An 8,761-nucleotide genomic window follows, 5' to 3' on the forward strand; every position below is an offset into this window, starting at 1 on the left:
TGGAATCTATGGAAGCAGAGAAATGGCAGAGTCTTTCGCAACAGCAACATCACCAACGAATGGGGAGCAGACGATCTTGTCCACCGGGAACTTAGGCTATGGGCCTCGTCGAGAGGGAAAGGAGTTCTACATGGTATAGAGTAGTAGCCTAGTGTGTGGAGTGGAGGGATGGACGTGCATACCGTGTGTGATAGTGCATTCCGTCGTATGTAATTCTTGTACATAACTCTTTTTCGTCTATAAAGCTGGGGTTCGCAATTTGGGTACGAAAAAAATCGAGCTCTTTGAGGAAAGCGGCAAAAGGGCAGCGACCGCAATGGGGTGGCAGTGCGTGCGTCCTTGCGTGGATCTGGAATGGAAAGAGGCCGTTCCTCGGTTCCTGCCGCACCGCATCCGTCCAAGCGCAACAGTCCCGTTCGACGCCCAAGCCCAGATCCACCCCCACGCGACACCCCCACCCGAGGCAGGAGACCGCGGCCGCCACTGACCCATCCCCACATACCAGTACCACACACGTATCCCCACCTCCTCAGATCCGAGCGCCATGGCCGCCCACCCCCACCCGCATTGCTATGCCTACCGCTAGCGCCTCCATGGCCGCCGCCGCCTCCTGCCGGAGCCCACTCGTCTGGTTCTTCTCCCTCGCCGCCGCGCTCTTCTTCGCCTCCTGGTACCTCCTCCTCGACTCCGCCGCCGCCCCGGCCGCGCTCGATGCCCACCGCCAGGGCCTCCGCCCCGCCTCTCCAGGCAGGAAATGCGATCCGGACAAGGCACTGCTGCGCGTCTACATGTACGACCTGCCCCTCGAGTTCCACTTCGGCATGCTCGACTGGGAGCCCGGGAGCGGCGGCGGCGGCGGCCTTTGGCCGGACGTCAGGCACGGCGTGCCGGAGTACCCAGGAGGGCTCAACCTGCAGCACAGCATAGAGTACTGGCTCACGCTGGACCTCCTCGCCTCCGAGCAGGGCGCGCCCACGCCGTGCAACGCCGTCCGGGTGCGCGACCCCGCCAGGGCCGACGTCGTCTTCGTGCCCTTCTTCGCCTCCCTCAGCTTCAACCGCCACTCCAAGGTCGTGCCGCCCGCGCGGACCAGCGAGGACCGGGCGCTGCAGCGGAGGCTGATCGACTTCCTCGCCGCGCGGCCGGAGTGGCAGAGGTCCGGCGGGAGGGACCACGTTGTGCTCGCGCACCACCCCAACGGGATGCTCGACGCGCGCTACAAGCTCTGGCCCTGCGTCTTCGTGCTCTGCGACTTCGGGAGGTACCCACACAGCGTCGCCAACATCGACAAGGACGTCATCGCCCCGTACCGGCATGTCGTCGACAACTTCTTCAATGACTCCACCGGCTACCACGACCGGCCGACCTCGCTCTACTTCCAAGGCGCCATTTACAGGAAAGATGTGAGTACCCTTTGATGAAGCTTACTAGTTTTAGCTTAAGCAGGGAATTTAAATCGTGGTGTGATTAGTCAACTTCCATTTTTAATAATAATATATAGCTATTTGGTTTTAAAACTTGCTTTGCATGTGTCGTTTCCCTACATAGATTTGAGAATGTTTGCCATGTACTGGTACTATTTAACCGATTTAAGTTTCAGTCAGTAGCACGATCCTAAGCTAGCACAACCTCATCTGTAGTCTGGAGTCTGGACACCCTCCGTGGTACTTGATTTGGACTTCAATGATTCTGGCTACGGGAAATATCCTAGTTGCAATTAATTGTCATTGGATTGCCTTGTTCACTATCCAGCTGAGTTTGGTTCGCTATCACCTCTTTCATGTGACTGTTACCTACTTATAAGCCCCGTTTATGTTATAGCTCTAGGGTTTGATACTTAAGAGGTTCTATAATCTGATAAGGTTGAGAATCCAAAATTGTGATTGTCGCTTTCACACATTTGTGGCACTAGTGTATAATATGGTTTATTAAGCAAGATATACGAATTATTGACTGTCTGAAAACCGAGGTCCTGAGAATGTATGATCTATGTGAAATATTGATGATTCTCATGGTTGTGATCTTTTGAATCACAACCTTGCAGGGTGGTTTCATTCGACAGGAACTTTACTATCTTCTCAAAGATGAGAAAGATGTGCACTTCTCATTCGGAAGTGTGGCTGGTAATGGGATTGAGGAATCGACACGGGGTATGAGGGCATCCAAATTCTGCCTCAACATTGCAGGGGATACGCCATCCTCCAACCGCCTATTCGATTCCATAGTCAGTCACTGTGTGCCCGTCATTATCAGCGATGAGATTGAACTCCCATTTGAAGATATCCTTGACTACTCCAAGTTCTGCATCATAGTGCGTGGTGCAGATGCTGTCAAGAAGGGCTTTCTGATAAATCTGATCAAAGGAATAAGCCCAGAAGAGTGGACAATCATGTGGAACAAACTGAGGGAGGTAGAAGGGCACTTTGAATACCAGTACCCATCTCAGCCTGACGATGCTGTCCAGATGATCTGGAAGACCATAGCTCGAAAAGTGCCCTCAATTCGGCTGAAGGTCAACAGATTACAAAGATTTTCCCGGTCTGAAGCTAACAAAACAAACGATTCTCCAGCAAGATCTTCCTGGCTAGAAAATCAAGCTCGTTGATTTTGGACCAACAAACTCTCCCAGCTGGTTTTCAGTCCTCTGCCAGAGGAGAGTGCCCATAGGGAAGCTGAGCTTGAACCTCAAAGCCGGGAGCAACAGCTACAAGAGATTAATGGAGTAAAGTACTCCTGATACAGTTTATATCACAATATTACAGATCCGAGGACCTGATTTTTGTTCTCCTCCAATTTTCATCGAAAATGTGCTCAACCGTGTAGTTTAGGGACAATAACTTTTTGTATCAGAATCTGTATATTCTAGGCAATAGCGTGATTACTGATCATTTCCACTCTAGTCTTATAGCACTACTTCACAGGTGTAACTCCCCATTCTCGGAGCAAGAGTTTTTTATGGTTCCTTGCTCGATTCTATCCATGTGATATCTGCAGATGACCGGCATATGTCGTCCTTCCCTTCCATTATAGGGTCAATGACAAGAATTGCTGCTGTTCAGGCAATTGCATAGGTGCGCAGGTCGTTGCCTTCTTGGTAACTATTGCCTATCTGATCTGGGCAATTGACAAGCCAGGTAGACTCCTGACTGCCCTTGCGGCTGCCTCATGGGTGTCTGGCCTCTGTACTAAGAGCATCTCCAACAGCCGCCTGTTTGCCGCGCGCGCTTCGGCTGGTTTAGCGCGGCCGCCAGCGCTGGCTCCAGCAGCCGTGCTATAATGCAGCGCGCGTGCCGCTCCGGTAGCGCGTTAAAATACAGCGTGCGCTGCACAAACCACACATACATTTCAAAAAAGAGGAGCAAAAATGATCAAACAAACAAAATAAATCAACAATAAATAGTTCAATTTCGTTATCATTACAACTCAAACAAATAGTTTATCGTTCAGTACAACAAATAATGCAATAAACACAACAAATAGTTCATGAATAATACAATGTTGAATGCAGAAATCATACTCTTTGTCGTCCATGCCATGCCCACCACTCTTCAATCAGATCATTCTGAAGTTCATTGTGCGTTGCGGGACGCCGAATGGCATGATAGGAGGCAATAAAACGGGCTACCCTTTCAGCCCTCCGTCGCATTCGTACGGGATGTCCCAAGAGCTCATACTGTGAGTAGTCTAAATCTTGCCCACGCTCATTCTCGATAACCATGTTGTGCATGATCACACAAGCGTGCATGATGTACCAAAGCATTTTTTGATCCCAAAATCTAGCCGGTCCTCTCACAATAGCAAATTGGGCTTGCAAAATCTCAAATGCTCTCTCCACATCTTTTCTAGCCGCCGCCTGAGCATTGTGGAAATCAAGATTTTTCTTACCTTCCGGCTTTTTCAACGGCTTCACGATGCTTTGCCACTTTGGATAGATGTCATCCGCTAGATAATAGCCATAGTTGTACGTACGACCATTTGCTACAAACTGCACCGGTGACAACTCACCGTTTGCAATCTTATTCATCAGTGGTGACCGGTTGACAACATTGATGTCATTCAAAGATCCAGGCATTCCAAAGAATGCATGCCAAATCCAAGTCTCCTGATCGGCCACCGCTTCAAGGATTATAGTGGAACCCTTTTTTTGGCCGTGGAATTGCCCATGCCATGCCTTTGGACAATTCTTCCAACTCCAATGCATGCAATCTATTGAGCCTAGCATGCCAGGAAAGCCGCGCGCTTTGTTCATCGCCAATAGCCTTGCGGCGTCTTCAGCAGTGGGAGATCTCAAATACTCCTCGCCAAACACTTGCACAATTCCCACTGCAAAGCGCTTGACACACATGATGGCTTGGCTCTCAACCATAGCCAAGTGATCATCAACTAGATCAGCAGGGATACCGTATGCCAACATACGCAAAGCGGCTGTCACCTTCAGAAAGGTGCTATGCCCGAGCTCTCCGGCGGCATTCCTCCTTTGCTGGAAAAACCGGTCATGCCTCGCTAGTTTCTCTGCAATGCGCCTGAACAAGTCGGTGCTCATCCTAAACTGGCGACGAAAATACGACTCTGGGTATGTGGGATTCTCCACGAAATAGTTCTTCATCAATCTGTTATGGGCATCAATCCTATCTCTCCAAATTTTCTCCCGACCCATAACCGAACCACCGCGCTTCGGTTTTTTATTGATATGCATAGCTATGATCATTGCAAGATCCTCCTCCTCTTCCATATCAAATTCTTCTTCGGAAGAATCATACGACGAACTCATCTACAATGTTCAATACTATACTATAAAAACTACAATTCAAAACATGCACCAAATTCATGAAGTTTGAGCAATACATACCTTGTAGGCGTTTTGTCGAACACCTTGCGGGCGCGGCGCGGCAGCGAGCGCTCGGGCGCTGTTCCTCGGACGACGGAGGCGCGCGAGGGCCGGCGGGATTAGGAGGGAATGGGGCGGAAGCGCGGCAGCGCGGGGATAGGCCGCGGAAGCGCGGCAGCGCGGGGATAGGCCGCGGAAGCGCCTGAACGGTCGCCGGGGGGCGCGGGCGGCGGCGGCGGCGCGACCGGGTGGGGGTGGAAGTGGGAGAGGAAGTGGGAGAGCGAGCGCTCGAGTGTGCCGCGCGCGGTAGCGGGCGCCCAAAATACACCGCGCGGGATAGTGCTTCCGACCGCACGCCCAACTCGTTATAGCGTGCGCGCCGTTTTTGCGCGCCCGCTGGAGCGACCCGCCGCGTTGCGCGCACGCTAAAACGGCCTAATTTGCATCCACTCACCCGTGAGTATGCGGTTTGGAATGTTTGGGTGCCTTCAAAGGTCTTTTTTTCCGCTTGGCTTGCAATTTAAAACCGGATTTGGATGGTAGATAGGCTTCAAAGGCGCGGATGGCCAAATTGTGTCATATGTCCTCTTTGTAGACAAACCGGGGAATCGGTGGATCACCTCTTTTTCAAGTGTCGGTTTAGTAGGAGGCTTTGGAGCGTGATCAAGGCTTGGCTCAACCTCGACGACTTTGGCACTTCTCGTTGGACTGTGGAGCGTTCCATCAAGGATCGGTGGATCAATATGTCCAAGAAGAGTGAGACAAACCGGAAGGCGATGATGTCCCTCACCATGCTTACTTGTTGGACAATTTGGTGTGAGCGGAATGTGAGGGTGTTTCAACACAAATCCACGCTCCCATCTATCATTCTCTCCAACATCATGAACGAGGCAACGCTTTGGGTCACCGCCGGCGTGAAGCCTGTAATTTTCTTTCGCTTTTGTTTGTAAAAGCAACTCTAAAATCTTTCTTAATTAATGGATGAGGCAAATCTTTTGCCTATGTTTAAACAAACATAGATTCTAATGTTTCAAAAATTTCTAAAACAATTGTGAATGTTCAAAAGACGTGTGTATAAACCCTAAAAAAGTTCAAGTCCAAACTCCAAATATACATGAAGATACAAAAAAGACAAACTTAGCATGAATAGTGTCAAAAAGGGACAAAAGCAAAACATGACATTATTCACATGTGGATTTGTCTTCTTTGTATCTCCGTGTATATTTTAAATTTGGATCTGAAAATTTTAGGGGTAGTAGACATATGTCTTTTAACCACTCACAATTTTTTAAACATGTAAAATTAAATTTTATGGCATGGTATCATATGATGGTTGGTATCACAGGATATTTCCCGCTGCCGTGCTACAACACAGGCTCTTTCCCTCTGCTACCGATATCCTAGTGACGTTCATGACTACTCCTTCTATACCAGTGCATGGGTGTCACCTACCGTACATCAGCATAACATCTATAGACAGTTCCAATGCTTGAGCTTTGTTTTGTCAGTGTGTCAAGATGGGAACGGGTCGGGTCAACCCGTCGGGCCATTGGCCCGACCAAACAAATCAAGGCCATTGGGTCTGTTGGGTCGGCCTCGTATAGGAATCGGTCCAGTAGTGCCGGCACTGGTTGACCCATTGGATCGGCAGGGTCGACCCGAGTCCATGTCTACCGCCCTGACAATTTGTGTGCAAATAGACTCACAACTTTGCCTTTTTTTTTTCCGGAAACACTTTCAATCTATTCATCTTCAATCATGGCAGTACAACGAATACCAGAAATAAAAATTACATTCAGATCCGTAGACCACCTAGCGACGACTACAAGCATATTTTTGGCTTAGGCTCGTGTTCATGCCTTCTTATGCATATACTCTCATTTTTGGCTGAACTCATATTGCTGGCTTCTTACACGCATGCAAAAACTGAGTGTTTCTGCTTTATTCATGCGATGTTTTATTCATACAGAGTTGATCGTCCAAATTCCAGCGACTACATATATAGGACAGATTAACGTGCTCTTTATTTCCGGACTAGAATGACATTCACTCTTAGGTCTTAACAGGAGGCAAAATGACGAGGCACATAGCTTAAGCCTTTCTTATGTGTGCACATGAAAGATACAATAGTGAACAATGCTCAACACAAGCAATAGTAAATGATAGGGGGAGTCAACGATGGTTGTGCGAGTAATCTTGATCGCCCCGTATTCAAATGCTAACAGAAACAAGGTTATAATCCATAGAAGATGCTGCCTGTGTCTTAGTGAATTGAGTTTATTCCATGGAGGGGCCCAGGAGCGGTTCTATGGCGAAATTCAGACGCGGACACCATATTCAGATATACGGTTCACCCTTTCTTCCAGGACATGTCTCCTGTTTTTCAAATCAGAGGCCATGGAAGCCACCTGAAAGATGAAAAGAGCATGCTAAGTTGAAAGCAACTTTTCATAATAGTCAGTGAATAAGGTTTTTTTTTACATAAGAGTTATTTCACTTGCCTCTGCTCGTAATTCAAGAGACTGTCTTGTAGGAATAATTCTTAGTTGATCCATCAAACCTAGGGCCACAAGAACAATATGGAACAAATTTAATAAAGAAACGGTCAAATGATGTGTATAGGCTCTTATTTACACATACATTGCTTCAAAGTTTTCTATATTAAAAGGACCATCAATCTTTGAAGAAGAATTCAATACCTGCAGCTGTTGATTCAGTTTTGTAAATAGATCTTATAACGGACTGGATTTGCTTACCAGTAGATCTGCAAAATTCATGAGCATAACATTTAGATGAAGATTATTCTCAAGTATGGCGTTGTTCAAGGAAATGACAGAAGATGATTAGAAAAGCACCACATGTGTACTACCTCAAATCAGTTCGGCCACGCTGCAGATCACTTTCACCAATGACTACTTTGTCCAGGGTGTATTTGGAATCCTTTCTCAAGCTCTCAATAGATGTTTTGTATTCGATCATACTTTGTTCAACATCATTCAGTAAATCCTACAAAAATTATATGTGAGGACATCATCATATACATCCGTCAAGGAAAAGAATGTATGCATGTCATGGTTCTCATCTTTATGACCATGTTAGACAAGGTTGGTTACAGAATAACTGAAACTCAGTCATGACTATGAAAACAGAAAGCATTTGCCAGCATGAGTACTTGGAGAAACCACTGTTACATGATTCAACCGTAATGAAATAAATGGATATTCAGAAGTACTGAACAAACGAAACCTAATATGTTACAGATGTTCAATAAAATTTAAATTAGCATAATCAGAGTTGCGGGCACTGTACCTTCTCAGTTTTAAAACGACCCAGAGTATTGCGGTATAAAAATCTCCGAGGGCCTGATGGTACAACATTCATTAGCTTTGAGACAAAAGAAACCATTGTTCTATCAAGAAAACAACCATATTTCAGTTTAAATAGGGAGAGGGCCACTTTTGAGTTATTTCTTGTTAAGTCGTAAGAGGGATACACTTGCAATGTGCACCACCTTTATATGTAACTGCACAGTCCTAATCAACCTAGCGCACAATCAACACAATTAAACCCAAACCTCAGCCCACTTGTTAATCTGCATAGCATTCACAAACCCCAAATTCTACTTTGGCTTTTCTTGTACTGCTTGATCCTTGATCATTGGTAAGGGCACTGTGATCTGTTTAGTTATGTTACCATAAGTGTATCAGTATTGCGGCAACATGACTAAAGGGATATGACCTTTTCCCAAAATGCTGATGTGGGATATGTTTAACTCTAAAAATGAATAGCAAAATCATGTGGCATAGCTGGACATGAAATGCCAGTTGCTTAGAGCATCTCCACTAGGGCCCCCAGGACGCCCCCCAAGCCCCTTTTTTAGCACCGGCAGTAAAAAAAAAACGTCCCAGTCAGGCTCCCAACACCTCGATTTGC

The 8,761-nt window shown here is 47.1% G+C and overlaps 2 protein-coding genes across 2 annotated transcripts in view; one reads left to right on the forward strand and one right to left on the reverse strand.

Moving 5' to 3' along the window:
• Positions 1-446: 446 nt before the first annotated feature.
• LOC119290629 (probable arabinosyltransferase ARAD1) lies at positions 447-2,976 on the forward strand. Its single transcript, XM_037569248.1, has 2 exons — positions 447-1,403; positions 2,045-2,976. The coding sequence occupies exons 1-2, from the start codon at positions 573-575 to the stop codon at positions 2,603-2,605; spliced, it is 1,392 nt and encodes a 463-aa protein (XP_037425145.1). The 5' UTR covers positions 447-572; the 3' UTR covers positions 2,606-2,976.
• Positions 2,977-6,830: 3,854 nt separating this feature from the next.
• Positions 6,831-8,761, reverse strand: part of LOC119290630 (RGS1-HXK1-interacting protein 1-like) — an 8,242-nt gene continuing 6,311 nt past the window's right edge. Inside the window, exons 4-8 of the mRNA XM_037569249.1 lie at positions 8,138-8,190; positions 7,698-7,834; positions 7,528-7,592; positions 7,330-7,388; positions 6,831-7,236 (exon numbers count right to left, since the gene is read on the reverse strand). Of these exons, the coding sequence (XP_037425146.1) occupies positions 7,147-7,236; positions 7,330-7,388; positions 7,528-7,592; positions 7,698-7,834; positions 8,138-8,190 (404 nt within the window). The 3' untranslated portion in view covers positions 6,831-7,146. The remainder of the gene's footprint in view (positions 7,237-7,329; positions 7,389-7,527; positions 7,593-7,697; positions 7,835-8,137; positions 8,191-8,761) is intronic.

The sequence above is a fragment of the Triticum dicoccoides genome, chromosome 4B (assembly GCF_002162155.2).
Source record: "Triticum dicoccoides isolate Atlit2015 ecotype Zavitan chromosome 4B, WEW_v2.0, whole genome shotgun sequence".
NCBI classification, from domain to species: domain Eukaryota; kingdom Viridiplantae; phylum Streptophyta; class Magnoliopsida; order Poales; family Poaceae; genus Triticum; species Triticum dicoccoides.

What these genes read in the sequence shown, in the direction of transcription:
- LOC119290629 (XM_037569248.1), top strand. Translation starts at nt 573, where the DNA reads ATGCCTACCGCTAGCGCCTCCATGGCCGCCGCCGCCTCCTGCCGGAGC. An exon ending in GCGCCATTTACAGGAAAGAT is followed by an intron (nt 1,404 to 2,044) that starts GTGAGTACCCTT and finishes ACAACCTTGCAG; the next exon opens with GGTGGTTTCATTCGACAGGA.